General features: G+C 35.0%; 4 protein-coding genes across 16 annotated transcripts; 2 read left to right on the forward strand and 2 right to left on the reverse strand.

Moving 5' to 3' along the window:
- Nucleotides 1-3: 3 nt before the first annotated feature.
- LOC107274657 lies at nt 4-15,019 on the forward strand. 5 transcript variants are annotated; one of them, XM_015753966.2, is made up of 12 exons: nt 4-295; nt 455-720; nt 6,188-6,250; nt 7,818-8,156; nt 8,215-8,509; nt 10,760-10,901; nt 11,002-11,195; nt 11,267-11,921; nt 12,010-12,170; nt 12,258-12,422; nt 12,525-13,466; nt 14,194-15,019. In XM_015753966.2, the coding sequence occupies exons 2-12, from the start codon at nt 458-460 to the stop codon at nt 14,347-14,349; spliced, it is 3,375 nt and encodes a 1,124-aa protein (XP_015609452.1). In that variant the 5' UTR covers nt 4-295; nt 455-457; the 3' UTR covers nt 14,350-15,019. The 5 variants fall into 5 exon arrangements, with proteins under 5 accessions (XP_015609452.1, XP_015609453.1, XP_015609455.1 ...); XM_015753967.2 differs by having other exon boundaries at nt 12,543-13,466; XM_015753969.2 differs by having other exon boundaries at nt 13,796-14,335.
- Nucleotides 15,020-15,459: 440 nt separating this feature from the next.
- On the reverse strand, nt 15,460-17,287 carry LOC107274664 (dynein light chain Tctex-type 1). Of its 3 annotated transcripts, none has more exons than XM_015753993.2 (4): nt 17,149-17,287; nt 16,886-17,045; nt 16,143-16,308; nt 15,460-15,822 (listed from the first exon to the last, which is right to left on the reverse strand). In XM_015753993.2, exons 2-4 carry the CDS (start codon nt 16,904-16,906, stop codon nt 15,674-15,676), a joined length of 336 nt encoding a protein of 111 aa, XP_015609479.1. In that variant the 5' UTR covers nt 16,907-17,045; nt 17,149-17,287; the 3' UTR covers nt 15,460-15,673. The 3 variants fall into 3 exon arrangements, with proteins under 3 accessions (XP_015609479.1, XP_015609478.1, XP_015609480.1); XM_015753992.2 differs by having other exon boundaries at nt 17,133-17,273; XM_015753994.2 differs by having other exon boundaries at nt 16,886-16,960; nt 17,044-17,196.
- Nucleotides 17,288-17,402: 115 nt separating this feature from the next.
- LOC107274661 (distal membrane-arm assembly complex protein 2) lies at nt 17,403-18,443 on the forward strand. The gene has a single exon (XM_015753985.2). The coding sequence runs from the start codon at nt 17,489-17,491 to the stop codon at nt 18,338-18,340; it is 852 nt and encodes a 283-aa protein (XP_015609471.1). The 5' UTR covers nt 17,403-17,488; the 3' UTR covers nt 18,341-18,443.
- A 66-nt stretch (nt 18,444-18,509) lies between these two features.
- LOC107274662 (U11/U12 small nuclear ribonucleoprotein 25 kDa protein) lies at nt 18,510-20,473 on the reverse strand. 7 transcript variants are annotated; one of them, XM_025091961.1, is made up of 3 exons: nt 20,161-20,473; nt 18,909-19,171; nt 18,510-18,772 (listed from the first exon to the last, which is right to left on the reverse strand). In XM_025091961.1, the coding sequence occupies exons 1-3, from the start codon at nt 20,225-20,227 to the stop codon at nt 18,527-18,529; spliced, it is 576 nt and encodes a 191-aa protein (XP_024947729.1). In that variant the 5' UTR covers nt 20,228-20,473; the 3' UTR covers nt 18,510-18,526. The 7 variants fall into 7 exon arrangements, with proteins under 7 accessions (XP_024947729.1, XP_015609473.1, XP_015609477.1 ...); XM_015753987.2 differs by having other exon boundaries at nt 18,909-19,181; nt 20,161-20,468; XM_015753991.2 differs by lacking the exon at nt 20,161-20,473 and adding an exon at nt 20,004-20,139 and having other exon boundaries at nt 18,909-19,181.
- Nucleotides 20,474-20,499: the final 26 nt, after the last annotated feature.

The raw sequence follows: 20,499 nt of genomic DNA on the forward strand, positions 1-20,499 counted from the left end.
AAAATGAATCGATTAATCCACGTGCAATTATACTGTCCCAAATGATTAGCAATCAATGCATCGTAATGACTTAGTGAATTAAATTTCCTATTAGTTTTTGTCAACAGTGTGATAATGTAAATGTCGACGAGCAGTTTTGTCAATTGTCTAAAATTTGTGTCAATTTTATCCATATTTATTCAATTCAACCTAAAATCATTCGATCAATTTCTACATTATTTTAATTAATCACATTTTAATTTACGCCAAACGTTTCAATGAACACTTCACGCTCGACTGAACAGTTTTGAACCAGGTAAAAAAATCTGCTAATTTAGATTTCTATTTTCTTGTTGAACTGAATTTTAACTATCTTTATGAGCAATCAACCGTTCAGTTCTCTGCATGATATTTTTATTTAAATTGAAATAAAGAAACGTAAGACACTGAAGACATTTTTTACTAAAATTTCAAGAAAATGCCGTACCCACACCAAGGGGGCCATAATAATACCGCAGCGCAGAGTGGGGACCGTCCGCTTGGTCGAATGGCACAAATGGGGGGTCGAGCCATCACGAGGAATCGTACTGGTACCATTTCAACCCGTGAAAGAGGAACGTACGTTCGAGGACTGCACATAAATATTTTAACGTTACCGGCACTTGTCCTTAAGTTCTACTACCTACGAGTTGTTCACCGCTGTGCTTCATGTATAATGGGAATGTTTAAGTGGCTCAAAAAGTAAGTGACGCGTTACTTTACTTTTCTTTGTCAAAATTACCCACTGAATGTCCATCGAAAATTTGTCACATATTTGTACACATTCCTTTCACACAAACGAGGTACAATCGACATGGCACACTACTGACGAAATTCGTGTTGATCGCTTGTTGACAGAGAAGAGATTTTAACAAAAAAAACCAGTGCTGTGTAATGACCTTTTATTCGAAACAGAAATCATCATTCTAAAAAGCTATGAATATCTTGTATATTTAATTTCATGCATTCTAATCAGTTTGAAAAGTTTGGCTTAAATTTTTGCCTAGTACACTTGTTCGGTATCAATAACTATTTTTTATTAATGCTATAATTTAATACATTAGTGAAAAACGCTAGTAATACGTTTATTTGAATTTCCACGGCTTATACATTACAATGCTCTATATAATATCTCGTGACAATATCAATAGGTCGTTAGTTGTAGAAATTCACTACTGCAAATTATCACACAACTGGCTTCTGTATCCATCCACTCTCTTAGAGAGAAAGATATAATCTAAGCGAGTTCTAGCATTATAATTACATAACTAATTAACTAGATAGCTCAATGATAATTGCAACAGCAGGATGAAAAATTGGCTTTATCTGACCTCTCGTGTATTCATACGCTATTTTAACTATATTTCCAATGACACTGTGAAGGAGAGAAATTGCTAAGAATTTCCGGACATGCCTTGTGCAATCGCACAAATAAATGTATTTGCATAAGTCTAAAGATGTGTAAGACCATTACAATGCTTTAAAATTACTATCAAAGTTAGGTTTGTAATACGGATATAATACGGATAAACTTCTCATAACGTATATGACATAGCTGTATCGTCCCCTTTGAGTTATCAGTCATACCATAAGTGAAGGTCACTGTCGTTCACAGTTCAAAGCCAATCAGATTCAAGAGGTAGAATAAAATCAAAAACAGAAAATGACGAACCCGTCCATTCCTCTGAAATATCATTGCTTCCAATCAAATGATTAACGTATACAAAATAGGCGAATCTAGGACAAAGGTTAAATTACTAGTTATTTTATTACCAGTATATTGATTACTTTAAGTACCGTTCATCCATGATAATTATTGGTACTCGTAAATTTTTCCTAGTTCCAAGGAAAATTCCTTTCGGTTTCTATAGTAGACTTTAATAATACCCATGGTCATTACAGAGCAAGGTAGTCTACAGACTCTTCTACAGTACAAAGGAAACCGTTAAGGCTGGTCTTACCTGGGAACAACAAGAATTATAATCGAGAAAAAAAATAGCTGTGAAATGTTTCAGGGGTTAAACTACGAACAGAAAAAAAAAACGTAAAACCTGATTTTCATTATATAGCAAGGAGTGACCTTAATGCAGTGATTAATTAGTAATTGTCATAAGGTGGAACAATAGCGACTATAGTTACCGTGATGCAGCTATACCCATTCCGGTAGAAGACCTTTGACAGAGCTATGATGGATTCTACAGTCCATTGTCTTTTAGGTGACAGGAGGGAACTCTGCTGCATCATTATCCTTAAAAACATAGAAATCGCCGAAATTAAGTCGCTCTCACTCTTCGAACTTTCCTCTGGCGTTTCCATTACGATTCCGTCACTAATATCCACTCTTTGAATGGTCGTTTCGTATACTCGATTTCTCACTTGAATTATATTCACGTTACACTACTGATGAGTACGATATGAAAACATTTCTAACTGTACGCAATAACTCTGAATGAAAATTGTGACCACGAAACGGAAGGTGGAACGTGTAGGCTGACCTGTTTTGGTATCGGTCCAAGGAAGATTTCTATGGAATACTAATGCTTCTTGATACTATTCATATTATCATTACCAACGCAGCCTGTGATAATGCTCATTATACACGCAGAAACAGTCTTGTGTTAACATTGACATTAGAATTGTAAATAACTGTTTGATATCGGTAGGCAAGAGGCTCTCCTGAGGGGTGTCTTCGAGAGCGAAATATATATGTATTTTACCAGTGGAAAAGTGTAATGAAAAAAAAAAAGAAGGAAGCACTCAGCAAGTCAGGGTGGCCGCTTTGTTTCGCTAAGGAAACGCATCTGATCTACTTATCTTAATTAAACAAAAGTCACTCGGACGAAATTAGCCACGGTACACTGTACGGTATATACCTTTTACGAGTTGCTGATCTTCTGGGACACGTGGAAATAAAAGTCTACGCTGACTTTGCTGAGCACGTGGGGAGGAGTAGGTTGAGGTGTTTTAATTACATGACAATAAGCTAATCAATGCTAATTGAACCAAGGGACCAGGAACGGAAACCAGTTGGCGTAACTATAACTTTTAACGAGCTGTTAGGAGTCGGAAGCGAAGTAAAATTTATTTTTTTTTTTTTTAACGAATCTTACCATCTCTAGATATGTCCGAGAACTAATTCCATGGTGTATAATGCCGCCAGATGAATACAGACGATAGAATTGGTATTTGGGTGTCGATAGAAAATATTCTAGTCTGGTTGACAGGGACGCGCAACGTCAGAGAAAGTGCATCAGATCTGCGGGGAAAAGTAAAGCTTGAGAATTAATCGTGATCGAGATAGTTACAATGATTGGCTGGAGATTATGATGATCGATGTACGCGCTGCAAAGAGTATTTTAGTGAACTTGATCCTTCGTCGCTTTTAATCAATTTAAAAGCAAACTCTTTGATCTTTTTGCTGATTCGATAACGTTATTAGATTATAGATGAAGCATTTCAAAAACAACGGGGCCTTCCTTCTTGTAATGATCGCGGTTGGCCATTCGGATGATTCGGAACGCCGTCACGGCTCTTGCTTCTCTAACGGCGGTGCTGGAATATTCGGAACGATAATTACGAATTAGTACTTTTACTTTGGCATTTGCCAGTACTTTGCCTTTGGTCTAACCGTTCTTAAGCATCGTCCCACGAAACTCGAACAAAGATTACTGAACGTTCACAGGAGCGATATTTCTATTTGTTTTCTGGATACGCTTGATGATCGTGGGAAATGACACTGTACCGTGTTATTTTTCTGTAACGACTCAGAGAACCGTTTTCAGTACCGATAATGATCAATATAGGTATTTTGAATACGATACTCACTAGGGTAACGAATTATCCTCTAACTTGCGGTTACTTTCAAATACAATTGAGGAATACGTGCTTATTATCTGTACGCAAAAAGAAACGAAGTGACGTTTATTTCATTTCCTCTATAGATTCGACAGATACAAAAAATAAATAAATCAAATTAATAGTGAATTTTAAAAAGTCGATTGAACAGTATGCTTTAATTTATTTTGTCAATAAAAATTATTTTTAAAACGATTATTGGCCATTACAAGAACTATCTGTAATCTAAGACGTGAAATTTTAGTCATGAATGATCTTTAATGATTGGAAATACTATCCATACCTGTAAAAAGATTTGAATCACTGACACAAATAAAGTTAATAAGTCGTCCAGTTCAAGATTATGATAAGCAAAATAATTATCGTATATTCAATATATGATGATTTAACACCTTGTAATTTCTCACAGACATAATCGTGCATAACGTAAGAAAATTACCTGATTTTCAATGAAACAAGTGTTACTTGCTGTGAATCTAATCGCGTTAACTGATCCGCTAAGCTGTGCACTAATTGCATAACTATTCCGTGCAATTAGATCACGCACCTAACCGCGGCTAAAGAGATTGCACGCGTGAAACAATGACTTATGACAGCAGGCCACGTTGCACGCTTTCTAATCACGTTAATTCTAATTTATTACGAAGCATCAGGGAATCCTCGGGTCTAGATTGACTGCTGGGACTTCTTGATTTCTTTCTTTAAATAACCGATGAATTGACGTTTCCCTAGTAAAATTGAATTTTCATGAGACGGTTCATGGATCACTAAGTTAGTACATTTTCATATCAGTATTCATTACGAATGTCTTATACTATTATTGATAAGCATATGCCTACCAATGTATTTATCGTAGACGAGTTTTTGCTAAATGAATTTTCCATTTATAATATTGCAATCCATCCTTGTTTAATTACCGTGCTGTATGCCAATTTAAATATTTGTAATGCCGCTATTTCGTGCATTCGTTTCTGAGATCATTTTATGATAGTATCACGATGTGACATCATCGCGTACTCCTTTCGCATTACGATGAAGTCACTGTGAATTTTGCAAATAAATGTTCATTTGTTATAAGCTACAAAAGGGAAACGTATGCCATTAATATATGCGTAACATTATTTATACTTGCAACCACTAAAAACATTTTACTTCCTGACAATCTAAGTGTTAATTTTGCATAAAGAAATAAACATCCATTTATTCGCTATTTATAATCCTTTCAATTCCGAGGGTGAATGTACATTCCATATATGTACCTGCAATAACGTCATCGTCATACAGGAAGTTCGCACGAGGGAACAGCATGAAGAATAATACACTAGTGTGGCATAAAGTAATGCTTAATGCGCTCAGAAAAATAACACACTGTACGTACCTGGGATGTGCACCGTGCGAAAACCTAGGGACTCAGTGCTATGGTGCAACCAGGAATAAAAAATCTTGAAATCAAAAGACCAAAACAGTAACTGTAAAAGAAATAGTAAAATTAAAACAATTCATATAATACAGATTGATTAAGATTAATCAGAAGAGTATGAAAAATACATAATCGACGCAAGGGCACTATTAATGTGAATAGCGTATTCTTACAATAGTTTTAACAACTTTTTAACGTCAGATTTACAAGTCCATCCACTTTGCGAAGGTCTTCCAACTTCATAATAAAACATATGCGCACGTAAATGATAAGTAAATGCCGGGTACACTAGTTCGTTGGCACGGGACGAGCTTACGTCAATAACAGTGGTTCCCAAATTGCCCAAAAGAGAGAAAACTACAAATCAAAAAAATACTTACAATTATATTATATGTAAACTTTCATTAATAGCGATGCATCGTAATTCATTTCGGAAGCCTCTGATGTATTCTTGCAGTGAATCGCGAGACCGTATAGCCAGCCACTATATTTTTACAAATGTCATAATTATTTCTCAATGTAATGAATCAAGGACGCAAATAGTTAAAACAATTTTTATAACACTGTCACGGAATTGAAGCATCCGTTTGTAACAGGGAATTCATTAGAAACGTTTCCCCCACAGTGGTCACATGTTCCTATACATAGGACATTGGGACAGATACACATTTTTTGCGTACTGAGAACCTTTCTTAGGACGATTCGCTACCTGCATGACATCATACTCTAACAAAATACACAGTGAACGAGCAGCTATAGTCTATCCGCCACTGAATGGCTCAGTGCGAGCGAATATCTTCCGACATTAAGATTGAAACGTTATATGACGGGAAATGATTAAACGACCATATAAAAGTGCAATAGTATAATGAGGGAATCGATTCTATTTTACAGAGATATTGTGCTACGGGACCGAAATCGGCGGAACTTACCACCGGAGAACAATGATCTCAATAAGTAAGTCAGAATACGTGAAACTTCGCTGCTAACAAGGTGCTGGAATGCTTGAACAGTAAAAAAATTAATCAATTGACTGTTGACAATATAAAAATAAATTACATTCTTTCTTACATACTCTTAATTTTATTACCGAAAAATTTACTACTCTAAATATTCTAAATTACATTTGGTTTTAGGAAATCAACTTTGCTCTAAGTACTAGAATCGATTTAAAAATTGGTACAAATACTTCCGTTGCTCAACCGCATGCGCCAGCGCTAGTCAATAGTAGAAGCGCGTCGCACAACTGAATACGCACTGTGATAATTATCGCATGATTTAGAGTCCCGTAACATCTTCGGCAAGTACAACAAATAAACAAAGCTGTAAATTTCGGACGATGGACTTTCACGCGAAGAAGTTTAACAATACAAGGTATAACGAAAGGTGTTAGAAAAATATTATCGCGGTTGACAATGCCATAACCTCATTGAAGCTTCGCGTGACGCCGGGTAAAATTTGTGACGCTTTGCGTGATTAACACTGGTGACAGTTTTAGTATGAAAGGAAACAATCGCAATCTCTTTTCTTGTCAAATAAAATAATCTAGTGTCTTTACGGAATACTCGCGCTCGTTACGCCATTTCTCTTAGGATAATTTCTGACTTCTTGCTTTTTATTAAAAGTCACTCGTTGTAATTGTACTCAGACGCTAGAATTGATCACTGTATCAAATTGTGAGAAGTGTCGTTAGTTTTATAACAGTATTTTATCACATTTATTGTGACAGTTATCTTCAGTGTACTGTGTTAACGACTAAGCGGTATTACCGACAATGCGCTCCTACAGTCGATGGATAAATGTTCGAACAAGGTAATGATAAAGTAGTCGTGTGTGATTGAATGGATAATTATAACGTAGGGTACACTTAGGCACAATGTAGATTCTGCATTTCAATCGATTCATTTATAACTTTTAATTAGAGAACCGCTATGTTCATGTATTGACATGTTTATCTTTGGCTACTTTAAAGTGGCTTTCAGTACTGAATATCTATAGCTATTCAAGATTCCCCCCATCTTCACGGATGGTGGGCTTACTGTATCACTTTGCAAGGAGACACGTGGATTTATCGAGCTTATGCATTCCAATATACATATGTATATTGCGAAGGGATATCTGTGATTCACACAGAATGTAGCACAGATTCAAAAGTTTCGATTACTGTTATTGATGTAACAATGGTTATAAATGAAATTGACATTTTTGATAATCGTTTTTTCTTATACCATTACGACATCGATATCGACAGCACTTTGCGATATCTTTAACGTTTTTCGGCTTGACAATTTCTAAATGGAGTTCGATTTTATTTTACTTTGTTTTATGCAATTGATTGCGCATTGAAAATACAATAAAAATTTGTAGATGTAACTTTCAAATAGATGAATATCTTTTTTAATTGTTCTTTGAACAGCATCTTGGACTTACAAGTTTATTATCGGCACAACTTTACAGTAAATCAGTATCATGCTTTATATAAATTATTTTACCAGGTGTATGTTTATGATAATTTTTGTTTCAGTGAGGCATATCGCAATGCTCTGCAAGCATTTATAGATCGTCGACGAAATCCTAATGAACCGGGAGGTATAACTTTGGATAGCCCAGAAAAGACAAGACTTGACATTTTCATAAAGAATACAAATAACACAAACAACGACAAAAAAGATGACAATATTACTATTCCTGGGGTTCCGCATATCCCAGCACCAGAAGTCTTCGAAATCGGATGGGTGGCAGGTACTGAAGATCGTTACCTGGAGCTAATATTCGCCGAATGGCAAAATACCAGAGTTTCCCTCAAAAGACATACTCATCCTGAATGTCAAAATGCTATTAAAGCGGATTTGAAAGTCCTTACGTGAGTATTTCCACTTTTAAAATATTTAGCAAAAAAATAAATCATCTATTCATTACAGAGAAATACGTCATCCAAATATTCTACTGCTGATGGCCACAACCCAAACCGATGATCACGGTCTCGTCACTATCTTCGAACCTGTAGATTGTACTCTGTACAATTATATCCACGAACAAGGCGAACGCATTTCCGTACAAAGTGTAGCAAAATGCAGCGGAAAACTTGCGGATGCATTGAGGCACGCTCATATGCGAGGATACATTCACGGCGCCCTGAGTTCCCATTGTGTTTATTTGGCTTCTGGCGGAAATGTCAAACTCGGTGGATGGGAGTTATCTGTTACCGAGGATAACGTAAGCTACTTCAATATTTTTATGTTATTCATTGATACAATCGATGTTTGTACAATAGTTTATGTACTCGTTAAAATTTTCTAAAGACTTATTAGCATAATTGAAAAATTCGAGATGACTGCACCTTGTCAAATCTAGGATGACCTAAAGATCTTCCCAGGTTCAAATCTCCACTATTTCTTTGTCTACATTTTATCATAGTTCACACATAGCATTCCTTAGAAATGGTACCAATAGATAGCCTTTCTAACGGCTTCCACCGTTAAACGTTTAGGAAGATTCACTTCACGCAGGTCTGCGTTTCCCAGAACGTGGCACAAGCCGTGTCGTGACTTCTGATTGCCAGAGAAAGTTTCGCGCTGTCAAGGGTTACATCTATAAAGGTGCTCGTGTTAAAGCGAAAGTGATCCAAGCGTTCACAATGAACTATAACGTCCAGGACGTCGAAAAGGGAACGGTATTTATATCGCGTGGGCAGAGATTGAATTCTATATGTAGTTGTGCGTTGAAAACTTTAAGATTTTACTTAGAAATTCTTATAATTATTGTATTCACGTTTGCCGTAAAAAATCGGGTGACTTGAAATGCTTTCCAATTAATTGGGTCAAACAGTCGTAATGCCACGGGCGCGAAAATCAAGATCGCATTAACAATCCCATAACTCTTTCGGGACATTGTCTTCATAACAGTTTCTCCATAGGTCCTTTTCTTTTCTCCGGCGTGTAATAACGTAAAGAAAAAGAAACAAAAAATTTTCATAGACCACGCAATATGTGAAACTGTTAATAAGTAATCCTTTGTTATCGATAACCAACGGGTAGTTTACCAGCTTTTATTGTTTGTTACGTGAAAATAATATTTCTTGTGATATTTTTCACCTCACTTTTTCCATTCTGTTTCGACACTTTTTGCAGGTGACCAAACTCCCATATAATAAGCGTATAATTAATGAATCTCGATTGACGTCCAAAAATGAGTTTTAATATTTCTGAAAAACGTGATTTCTAAGAAATTTTTTAATATGTTAATTTTCAATTATCCACATCCTTAACAAGTAAATAAATTGCAATCGTTGCATTAAAAAGAAACGAGATTTCACTGTCCGCAACTATTTATTAGTAAATTATCGGATATTCAAGCTTTCCAACTCGGTGTATCTTAAGCCTTGATTTTGACTTGTCCCTCGCAAGCTTGATACATTTCACTGTCTCTTTATTGTCTCTTTGCCGTTGACCCAAAAATTGTTCACAACTAACGGCGAACATTACTCATCCGCTTTAAAGTACCCGAAAACCGAACGTGACTCGCGGTTGTTTCCTCGTAATTGTTGGCTTGACGACGAAAAAAGAGAGAGAAAAAAGTTGTTTCCGTTATAACCGAAACCTATACACATACCGAATTTTCATGGTTGACGAAACATACGTAAAGGAATAATGTCCAACATGTACAAACGTTATCTTGTCGCTCTCGATTGAATGCTGCTTTTTCAATTTCTTAATAAACAGCAATACGTACATGACTTTCAACCAGTAACAAGAAAAAGAAAGGCAAGACTGCGTAAACTATCAAGAACTATTTATTCAGTGATTTCACAGGATGATTTTATCATGCCGTATCACAGCTATTGAAGTCAACAGACTTTTCTTAAAACGTGGAATTTCCGAGGGCCTGTGTAGAAAGTAAATCCTTATATAAGACGCCAGTGTTCTTGTCGTAGCGAATTGCTCATACAAGATGTAAATGAACTTTGAAAGTCTATAAGGTAGTTTAATTGTACTCCTCAGCAACTTCGCGTATGACAGCCTAAATGATACATTTTATCTACGAACCAAGAAATATGTTATATGATTCTTATGTCTTATTATATATATCGCATGATTTAAGCAGCACCGGTTCCTCATCGTTGTAATTGAAAACGGGTTCGGTGCAAGTGACCCGTCAATGTTCGAAACCGTTATTTAAGTGATTTTTGTGTATACGTAATGCTGGGAGCATAGCATTCCAAAAGGCAGGAAATTGCCTACAGAACTGGCTTTGTTCGCATTGTCTCCGACTCTGGCCTCTCCTGAATAACTGTTTGGTCTTGTAATGCAAACGATGCAAATTGGCACGGATACGGGTGTGGCTTCTATGAAACATAAATAAATGATCGAATTATTCTAAAATCCGTCATAATTATATCTGACCTAATTAAAATGTATACATAGATTGTTCGAACTTTAATCATTTTTCTATATGTAATTTGTGCAGTCGAGACCTGACCGCGAATATGAAAGTCGCCTAAGAGCTGAGATCTTCAGATGGCAGGCGCCTGAACTATTTCGTGGACATGCACCGTCCAAACAAAGCGATGTTTACGGACTAGCATTATTAATCTGGGAAATGTGTACTAGTAAGTAGCCAAAGGATGCATGTTTAAGCTCTGAACATTATATACCATACAAAGGGTTTGGTAGGCTCAATTAAATTGAACGTGTGTTGTTGATGTCCAGTGCGTATGCCATGGAACGGTTTCAGCGAACCGGACGTCAAGCGGCAGTTTGTACATTGGGACCGTGGAGTAATGACAGATTTTTATAAATTTCCGCCATTACTTAATAATCTATTAGAAGCGGGTCTCCAAGTGGATGTTACCAAGAGAACCCTTGACATGAATCGAATGCGAAGATTTTTGCAGAGGCTAGAGGTGAGATTTGATTTTTTATCTAATTATACATTCTTTGTGTATACAATTATTTACATAAAGAACAATTTCAGTTGCAATATGAGGCTGAAGATGCTATGTACATCGACCATTGCACGAACAATAACAACAGCAACAATCAACGATTAAAAGGACAAAATGGGCCCGTTTCGGGGTCGAGTACCACGAATGTATCATCGAGTGCCAAATACACTGAAGCTGACACGCCTAAGACTTCAAGGATCAGAAAGCAGCGCAACCCCGAGAAAATCATGAGTAATCGGCTTAGAGACCCGGCGTCAAACAAAAAATTACATCTAGGCCGAGTAAATCTATTTCTTGACGTAAGAAATGTTCGTGGTACTGAACAAGGTCATAAGATCACTAATATGTTCGCGGAAGCGCAGAAAAACAATAACGAGGTGAACACTCCAAAAGGGAATCTGAATGTTGTCAGTGACCTGCAGAGAAATAATGATAGCGACGATGTTCGAGGATGGAGTTTCACTGAGACAATTGAAGCCGATGGCAAGAATGTCAATGAAACGTATAGTATTGTCGGCTGTGACAGTAGCTCTTCTGTGGCTTCGACTTTTACAGGCGCAATCAACTCTGCTGAGGAGGATGCGCAATCCGCTTTGAAAAAATTAAAGGAATCTTTGGCTAGCAAGAGAGAAAATTTCTTTTATGGAAACAATGCGTCGCAGATATCAATTCCTGAGACTATCAGTATGTATTATTTGGATATTCAAAATAATCAAAATAATAAAAAACAGCGTACTTTGTTGATATTTGTACTCACTTTTCAATGTATTAGGCCCTACAATGAGAATTAAGATCCTAGAGGAGGCAAAAAATAAGGATTGCGAACCACACAAACCTGCCAGTCATAAGACAAGCTTTGAACTTAAAATGAACAAATCGCCAACCACGATCGAATCAATTTTAACCAAACCAGCCAGTCATAAAAATCAAAAAGTAATTCAAACAAATTATTTGGAGCTTGAGCAAAACGAATTTACTCTTGTGAATGCATTTATAATTTTTAAACATTTTTTAATACAGTCACCTTACTCGTCCATCCCGAGAGTCATCAAGGAATCTATCTTCCAACCTCAGACACTGAATACCGATTCTCAAAGTTTCTTTGAATCATCTTTATGGCGGAAAGAAAAATTAATCTGTTTATCCAAGATGAGTCCAAGTCCACCTCATGACAATGGCAGTCGAGTAAGGAAAAATAATATTAACTCCTAGCATATATCTTTCACACTACTTCTGTATCTCTGATGCAGACTTTCCTTATGCAATAAGATTTAATAATATTTGCAGTTCTTGTTCTTCACACAGAATCCCACTGGCATGGATAACAATAAAACAAATAAACAATTAGAATGCCCTAAGAACACCGAGAGATACACGATCAACAGCACAACAACTGGACAAACAGCTAATGAAACTCAAATCCTTAATGGTAATTCTACATTGGCATATGATGATCTTATGAACAAAGTTTCTTTAGAATATTCGAACTCTAAAGATGAATCAATACGAACCTTGAAGAATGCTCTGAATCGAGCAACGAATATTGTCTCTTCAGAAACCTCGAACCCTGAAGATACTAGTTCATTTTCACCCACAAAGACCTTAAACGGTTCAGAAATTACTTTGGAAGATATTAAAGCGCGCGAAGCCATGTTCGAAGATATGTACAGATTGACATTTGATAATACAAGTAGCGATATTAGAAGTATCGAAAGAGAAACCGAAGATAATAGAATCTTCATGTCTATCACAAAACCATCGTCTCTTGAAGACTATTCAAGTGGATCTTCCAAGGATGAGGATGGCAATCAGAATTTCTTATCAGACAAGGAGACGGCACAATGCGGATCTTATGAACATTCGAATACTAACTTTGTATGTGAATCAATTGCTGAGACTTCTTTAGAGGACGACAGCTCAGCCCGCAATGAGGAACGACCTAATGCTTACTCTGGAGAATCCGATAATACTGTAACAATAAGAAGAACTTCACTTCCGCAAATGGTTAATAGTAGAGATGATAGAACTGAATCGAGTACAAACGAACCGTCCGTACACGAGTCAAATTACACCTTTTTGTTTATTACTGACAAAACGCGTGAAAATGCATGTCAGTCTTGTAACAATAAAAATGCTCTGACACGTAGACGATCCCTGCCAGCTGGCTTAGGACATCTCAAAACAATGAACAGTAACAATTCTCTGGGAAAGCTTCCCATCCGTAAGGTGGTAAGTTAAAATGTCTTTCCATTTTATCCCTTAATAGTGCTTTGAAATATTCGTCACTGCTTTGCATCGCATCCATTCAATTGACTTTATTCGCTTTGCTTTGGTATTAAAATTATGATTTAATCATTGAAGTTCTGCACCATTAACTTCAAATGCTCATCCGTAGTATTGAATATTTTACTATTATATATAATTTTCTTTACAGTAAAAACACAAAATTGTAATGCAATTCAAATGAAATTGATGATGCCAATGACTTAAACTGACACGAAATTCTATTTGCCTTGCATGTTTTTCTATTATTTTATCGTATTCTTCTTTTTGTACAGGTACTACCGTGCTATAACTGTTACACTGAAAGGCAGAACAAGAAAAAAGGACAGTAATTTTCTGTATTGTATAATACAGGAAACATTAAGCCATTTGCACTGTAGAAAAGAGATATGTTTATTCATGTAAAGCAGTTTTACGTGCCAATGACTTTAACTTTCTAATTAATTGAAATTAGAAACTTCTTAAGTAGAAAAAAAACTAAAATATTAAAAAAATTAAAGATATTCAAAATTGGGAAAAATACTCATTCTTTGTATTTTCTTGTTCTACCTTGAGTAGTGGCTTAGCACCAGGAATAAATGAATCAGGGGCGCTTCGCACAAGAAAATACTTGCTTAATCCACAAGGGAATTAGAAAACCAAAGCAGATGATTTCTTTTTCCCCTTGTTATAGGATGTACCTCATAATCCTTCGGATGATATATACTTTGATGATGATTTTGGTGATAAATTGAGTGTCAACATGGTGCTTATGGATGACGAAGTACGACGTGATGATGATTTCCTACCCGAGATACTAAATTTATCAAACCCATGTGTGTATACGTAATTATATTTCACGTGAATAATTGACAAAATTTTATTTATATTAAATAACGATACTATAATTTCTAGTATCGAGGCAACTTAAATTCGCTATCGAGACAGTTAAAAAAATTCTTTTTATAAACTAATCAGGCATTCGAAAGCCTACAATATAAATGTTTAAAAAAGCGTGATTTCTTTATTGAGTGACTTATACGCAATATCTTGTTGTCTTTTTTAATTTTGTATCATTTATATAATTAATTCTAAAGTAGAGAGTAGTACTATCTAAAGTGAACGTGTCATCAAAATTAACTTAACGTGAAGGGTGCTCTTTTTATGGTTCCTTATTAATATAACAATGCTCTCCGCGAAAATAAATGTGATAATCCAATACTCTATTATAGTCCACCACAACGCGATAAAAAATATATGATAAAAAATTATCATCAAAGCAAGTTTTATTTTCAAAGGACCGGACAATTTAGTAAATCAAGGTATCTTTTGTTCCTAAGATGCCAAAGAGCAACGTGACCAAAAAAAAACATTCTGCAATTACAGCCGTAAACAGTATTTACGTTATGTCTATATGAATAAAAATAAATACGTTATTAATGTTAGATTTAGAATATGTTACTAGAATCATTGTATTAATGTCTCTATCAAAAATAAATGAATTTCATGTTGGACATTAACTATAATGTAATACTAGAATAAAATCCCATTATCAAATTAATTAACTTCTTTGTATAAGTGCACAAAATCTTATTTATTTACAATCAATTTAATCACTTATAAAGTAGGATTTTAAATAACTTACAGTGTTCGCTAATATAATTCTTTAGACAAGTCTGATTTTTGTTCATTCTTCGGTTGCTTAAAGTTGTCCTAGATATATATCAACTTCTTTGTATCAATTATAGTACACAGATTCACTAATTAGCCAAAAACATATATGTAATTCAAATAACTTAAATTCATAAGTGCGATTATTTCCACGATTGCTGCCAGTTATGTTAATGTTCTCATTGTGAGATAAAACCATGCTATTATTTTTATTCAACTTTTTGCAAATCTATCCGATTCACATGATGCGTTGGAGCATTCCACAAATCATATCTGATACCAAAGAACGTAAAATATTAAAAGAATATATTTCAAAAGTAGATAAAATTAATGTATAATTTTTAATAATTCCTAGTATGCGCTCTTCATACCAGTTGATCTAGTATCTGAATATAAGACACTCTTCCTTAATTTGTTTCTGTTACAATATTATTATTAGGCAACATAAGACACCATTGAACAATCTGATTTTTAGCAAACTAGGTCTTTTCTCTCAAAGCTACTTAGATAGCCAGCCCAAAGACTGAAACTATGCAATACATTGTTTTGTTTTCCCAGCGAACGGTGCAACTTCCATCGGTAGCATTGTCCCAAAAGCAAGAGCTAGCTGTATGAAGGCCTGCTCCATTCTTTTGCATAATTGTACAAGTTACTGAAAATAGAAATAATAAATTATATTAAATTCCAAAGAGAAATGAGATTACTGAATATGCTTATGTAATTTTAAGTATGAGAAAAATAACTTTTTTCTAAAATATTAGTTAGGCACATGTCATCCATATTTTGTAAGATTCAAATATGCAAATACACTTTTGCAGGAATGATGCCTCTGAATATCAATGAGCTTAAGTAAGGAGTGGCCACATTATGAATATAGGTCAATGGTCTTATATTTTGGAATTATATAGAAGAATCATGCCAATTTACACAGGATGTGAACAAAACTATTAGGCAATCAATTTAAATTCTTACCTATGTATTTATAAGGCTTCTGTAATTTAGTAAGATTTCCCAAACAACCTTCCACAACATGTGATGTCCACTGATTTACTTTGCTATGTTGATATGCATTACCCCCAATAGATACCTCGATGGCTTCCTTGATGATTTTGCTCACATCGTCCACTACAAATTGAGTCTGAAACATGAAATGAAATATTTTTTTTCTACAGGATTATTCAGTTTGAAGCCACCCGCTATCAAAATCTTATTTATCGTTTTAGCATACAAATAAAATGAACAAGCTAACTTTAATTGATATATTTGATCCAAGTAATCCTGTATACTTAATTCTCTTGATGTTATAATTTGTTATCATGATTAGACAGATTTTTGTTAGATCCGTATAATCTAATATTATGCATTTTCAATATAATTATACTAAAAAAGGGTATAAGTCAAGGTTGATATTTTATACTGATTTACACGATAATAACACACATATGCACTTTGTTCCACTCTCTAGTAATAAAGGTATTTTCATTTATTCCATAAAAAGCTTTAAAATTTCCAGTTCATGACAGTTTCTCAAACAAAAATATAATAGCAGAATATTGATCCAAAGGACCTATTACTGAAATTAATATATCTTTACTATAATTTTAAGGAAATAATCACAATTAATGATAAATTTTATATTAAATTCAGTATGTGACGTTCAAACAAATCAGTAAGATAACTTCAAAATATTAAAATAAATGTAAATGTTACATTACCTCTTCCTGCATATCCTCCATCGTGAAGAATGTACGATAGATATAAATAATTCGTGTACCAATTAAATGATGTACCTTTTAAGTTAATGAAATATTGCCTGACAATTTGTTGCAAGAGGTAATCGTACCAATTCGTACAGAAGAATTACTTTACTTACACCTTGAAAAAGATACAAATGAATTTTCGGAACAACGAGTAACAAAACTGAAACTTTAGAATAGATTAATGTTCCTAAGTATACTTTACTTTATAAAGAACATACGATTTGTCTGGAAAATTGAATAATATCGTTCGGAGAAAAACGGACAGTACACGGCACTTTGACGGATTGTAAAATCGACGCACGATGATACACGATCTTTTACGAAAACAGGCGACAACAGAGTGAACGGTTCGAACGCTTTTATTTAATTTTCACATATTATCATTAATTTAGACAAATAAATACGAATAGTGATCGAGTCTTGTTTTAACATATTTTATTAAAATTGTATTTCATAAGTCAAGATATGTATTACGAGGTTACACTATTTCATTTCAACTAATCGCCCTCGATCAACTATATTCAGAACTAAAATATAACCTTAATTTACAAAAGTAACATGTTCAGCCGAAAATCTAATATCATTTTGCGATGTACACCACTATGCATTAAGCATGGAAATGTGCAGTACGTTTTAAGAAAAAAGACATACAGTGATGAAGCTAAAACTAAGAAACTGAAAACATTACCACCCAAAAATTGGTTTAAACCACCACCTCCAAATCAAGGTTCAATGACTTCTTTATTTTTGGGAAATGCAGAACCTAATGTGGAATTAATCAAATGGGCGTCAACACCAATTAAATTTGGAATAAAGGATGTTAAAAATTGGTATAAAAAAACATCAGAAAAATTCGAGGATGAGCAACAACAATTCATTCAAGAAAGGCATGAAATTCTTGGTAGCAATTTAGCCATTGCTCATTTCATTGTACATCGGGGTGGCAAAATAATGCTACGAGGAGATACTGCGTGGATCCAGAAGGACGAAAATGATGTGGTTAAATTACCAAGACGCTTTGATCCAAAATATGTTGTTACAATGATAGATGCCAGTGGAATGAATCTTCGTTATAACGGATTAATGAATTTTTGTAATCTTGGCTCACTTAAATGGGTTAGTTTTAAAGGTTGCGAGCATTTGGATGACTGGTGCTTGGATAGAATTACTGCATTACTTACAACCGTAGAATATCTTGATATTTCTAATTGTAAAAAGATTACACATAGAGGATTAGTAGCAATCTACAAAATGCCTCACCTAAAAAAGTTATTAGTAACAAATTATGATATGTCAGATGAATTTGAATTAACATGTTTGATGTTAGAAGAATTGAATTCTAACTTGCAGTGTGAAATTCTTGAACCTCAAGATTCATCCACTTCCGATAGTAGTAAAATTGACAATTGAAAGATGTATTATGAAAATATTATTTAATAATAATTGTTACATATACAAAACAATGCAGTTCATTCATACTCTCACTCATGAATAAAAATCTATAATATTTAAATGATCATTTTCTTTTGACTTAACACACTGATATAGTTTAGAAAATAAGAAATGTATGAATAAAATCTATTTTTCAGAGTGTATTTATTGTATCTTATTCTTTTCCCTGTGTCTCTTAACATAATGCAGTTCCATCTTATTACTGAGTCCATATGCCTTTATATTTTCGCTATCATTAGTTAATTTAACATCTTGAAAACAAATGTGATATTTCTTCCAAATGTGTTTCCAGCTAATCTTTTTCTTCACATGCTCCCTCCTCAGTGCCAGATTCGTATGCCGTTTGATGGCCTTCTTCAAATCAAGGACTGTAGTATTGTGTGGGGGTACCTACATTATAAGTAAAAGGAACATTCAAAGGTCAATAATTAAGGACATTAGCACTGCCGAAAAATCAGTAATAATACGAATTCTTTCTGTATAAATCCAACGATACATAACTAATATGCGATGAAATAATAATTACCACAATAGCAAGTTTTGGCAGTTCTCCACGATTTAAATATAACGTTATTGCTTGACCCTGTGTAACCGCCGTTTGAGCCTTGATCTCTTCAACCGTAACATCTCGTGGTAATCCACATAATAATGGATCACTCTCGATGATTTTGTCAATAGCTTCCTTAGTCAATTTTACAAGTTCTTCGTGGCTAAATTCTACATTTTCCATATCGAGTTTTTCATCATTGGATCCAAGGCGCTGCTGCGCCTCATTTGCTTCGTTCATTCCTAAATATACCTAAAATTCCATCAATGTTTCATGTAGAGAAGGTGCTTATAGATAGCAATTCTAAAAATATCTTTATTTAACTAACCAAAGCACTAATATATATTCTAATAACTATTACACAAAAGCTTTGTTGATCGCCATTAATCACTTCAATGCTTGATCGAAATATTTAATCAAATTATAAAATGCCTATCAAACAAGTAGCTAAATTTAATGTTTCCCGGTTCTACAAGCTCGCGCGACCAATCTTATTTGAATGAGTCATACGTTGCAAAGCGATGAAGCAGTCGGCGTCGCGTCGTATATACAATAAATTCGCGAGAACCGCAATTATTTTGAGCATCATATATCCAGACACCTTGTAGAAAATAATACGAGGTTAAGCGGTGTAGAAGAAAATAATGGAGTACGGTTTTACAGTGGTTACCGATCACGAAGCTGTGTGGCTTCGTAGTGTAATTTCTGGTCGACGAGAGGGGAGTTTACACCTGTGTTCGTTTCCGAGTATGCATATATTGCGACGTACTACTATGTATACAGTTTATCGATGATCTTAGCTATCTTACTCATCGGTCATGAGTTCCTCCAGTTTTCGGCCGTGAACCCAAGCTGGTGGCCAACTTGGGTTGGCGCGCGATTGTCGCGGCTGTCGGCTGATGGCCTATGTCCGCTCAATTTCCTTTCGCCACGATGAAAATAAACTAGGCGCGCTCACAGACTATTTTACGCATTCATACGATATTGCTGCTTTCTGATTCTTCACTAGCAACATTTTATGCTATGAGATTTTATACTGGTCACAGCATACAGTCAAAATATATGTATACTTACTGCTGGGAATACCAGAAAGAAATAATGCGACAACTCTACTGCTGCTTGTTAAGATACTCTACTATAAGCGTCTAGCACGCTTTAATAAATCAAAATAAAAGATTATTCGAGTGGTGTCGCAGTAAAAAAAAAACATTCATTTTCTGATGCTGCTTACCTGAGGTATATAAAGTATACCGTTCAATTCGTAGGGTGAAAATCAAATGATGGATATGATTATCCATTAATGAAAGGTTATGTTTGCTGCATCATTTTTGCGAGGATAAATGGCGAGTACGTTGAGTACGTGATCGGCTGCTGATATAGACGAGGAACGTTACAGCGCTAGTGGTGATTTTGACAAGAAAGAAAAAACACAACTGGAATGATATTGCTTGTAATCGAAGCGTAATGGCGGAGAATGCTCGGATTGGCAGTAGAGTCGGTGGTCGCTACGGCTTGTTGGTCAGTGCGCCAGTACGTAAGCGTCTAGGTAAGCGAGCGCAGCCACCTAGCA

Source organism: Cephus cinctus, unplaced genomic scaffold (genome assembly GCF_000341935.2).
Source record: "Cephus cinctus unplaced genomic scaffold, Ccin1 Ccin1_scaffold0101, whole genome shotgun sequence".
Classification (NCBI taxonomy): domain Eukaryota; kingdom Metazoa; phylum Arthropoda; class Insecta; order Hymenoptera; family Cephidae; genus Cephus; species Cephus cinctus.

Coding starts and splice junctions, on each gene's coding strand:
- LOC107274657 (XM_015753966.2), top strand. CDS start 458: ATGCCGTACCCACACCAAGGGGGCCATAATAATACCGCAGCGCAGAGT. Junction 11,196..11,266: donor GATTTTTGCAGAGGCTAGAG/GTGAGATTTGAT, acceptor GAACAATTTCAG/TTGCAATATGAGGCTGAAGA. Junction 12,423..12,524: donor CTCATGACAATGGCAGTCGA/GTAAGGAAAAAT, acceptor TAATATTTGCAG/TTCTTGTTCTTCACACAGAA.
- LOC107274662 (XM_025091961.1), bottom strand. CDS start 20,227: ATGGATAATCATATCCATCATTTGATTTTCACCCTACGAATTGAACGG. Junction 19,172..20,160: donor GTATACTTTATATACCTCAG/GTAAGCAGCATC, acceptor AGGTATATTTAG/GAATGAACGAAGCAAATGAG. Junction 18,773..18,908: donor TGCCAAAACTTGCTATTGTG/GTAATTATTATT, acceptor CTTATAATGTAG/GTACCCCCACACAATACTAC.
- LOC107274661 (XM_015753985.2), top strand. CDS start 17,489: ATGTTCAGCCGAAAATCTAATATCATTTTGCGATGTACACCACTATGC.
- LOC107274664 (XM_015753993.2), bottom strand. CDS start 16,906: ATGGAGGATATGCAGGAAGAG. Junction 16,309..16,885: donor TGGAGGATATGCAGGAAGAG/GTAATGTAACAT, acceptor TTCATGTTTCAG/ACTCAATTTGTAGTGGACGA. Junction 15,823..16,142: donor GAAGCCTTATAAATACATAG/GTAAGAATTTAA, acceptor TTCTATTTTCAG/TAACTTGTACAATTATGCAA.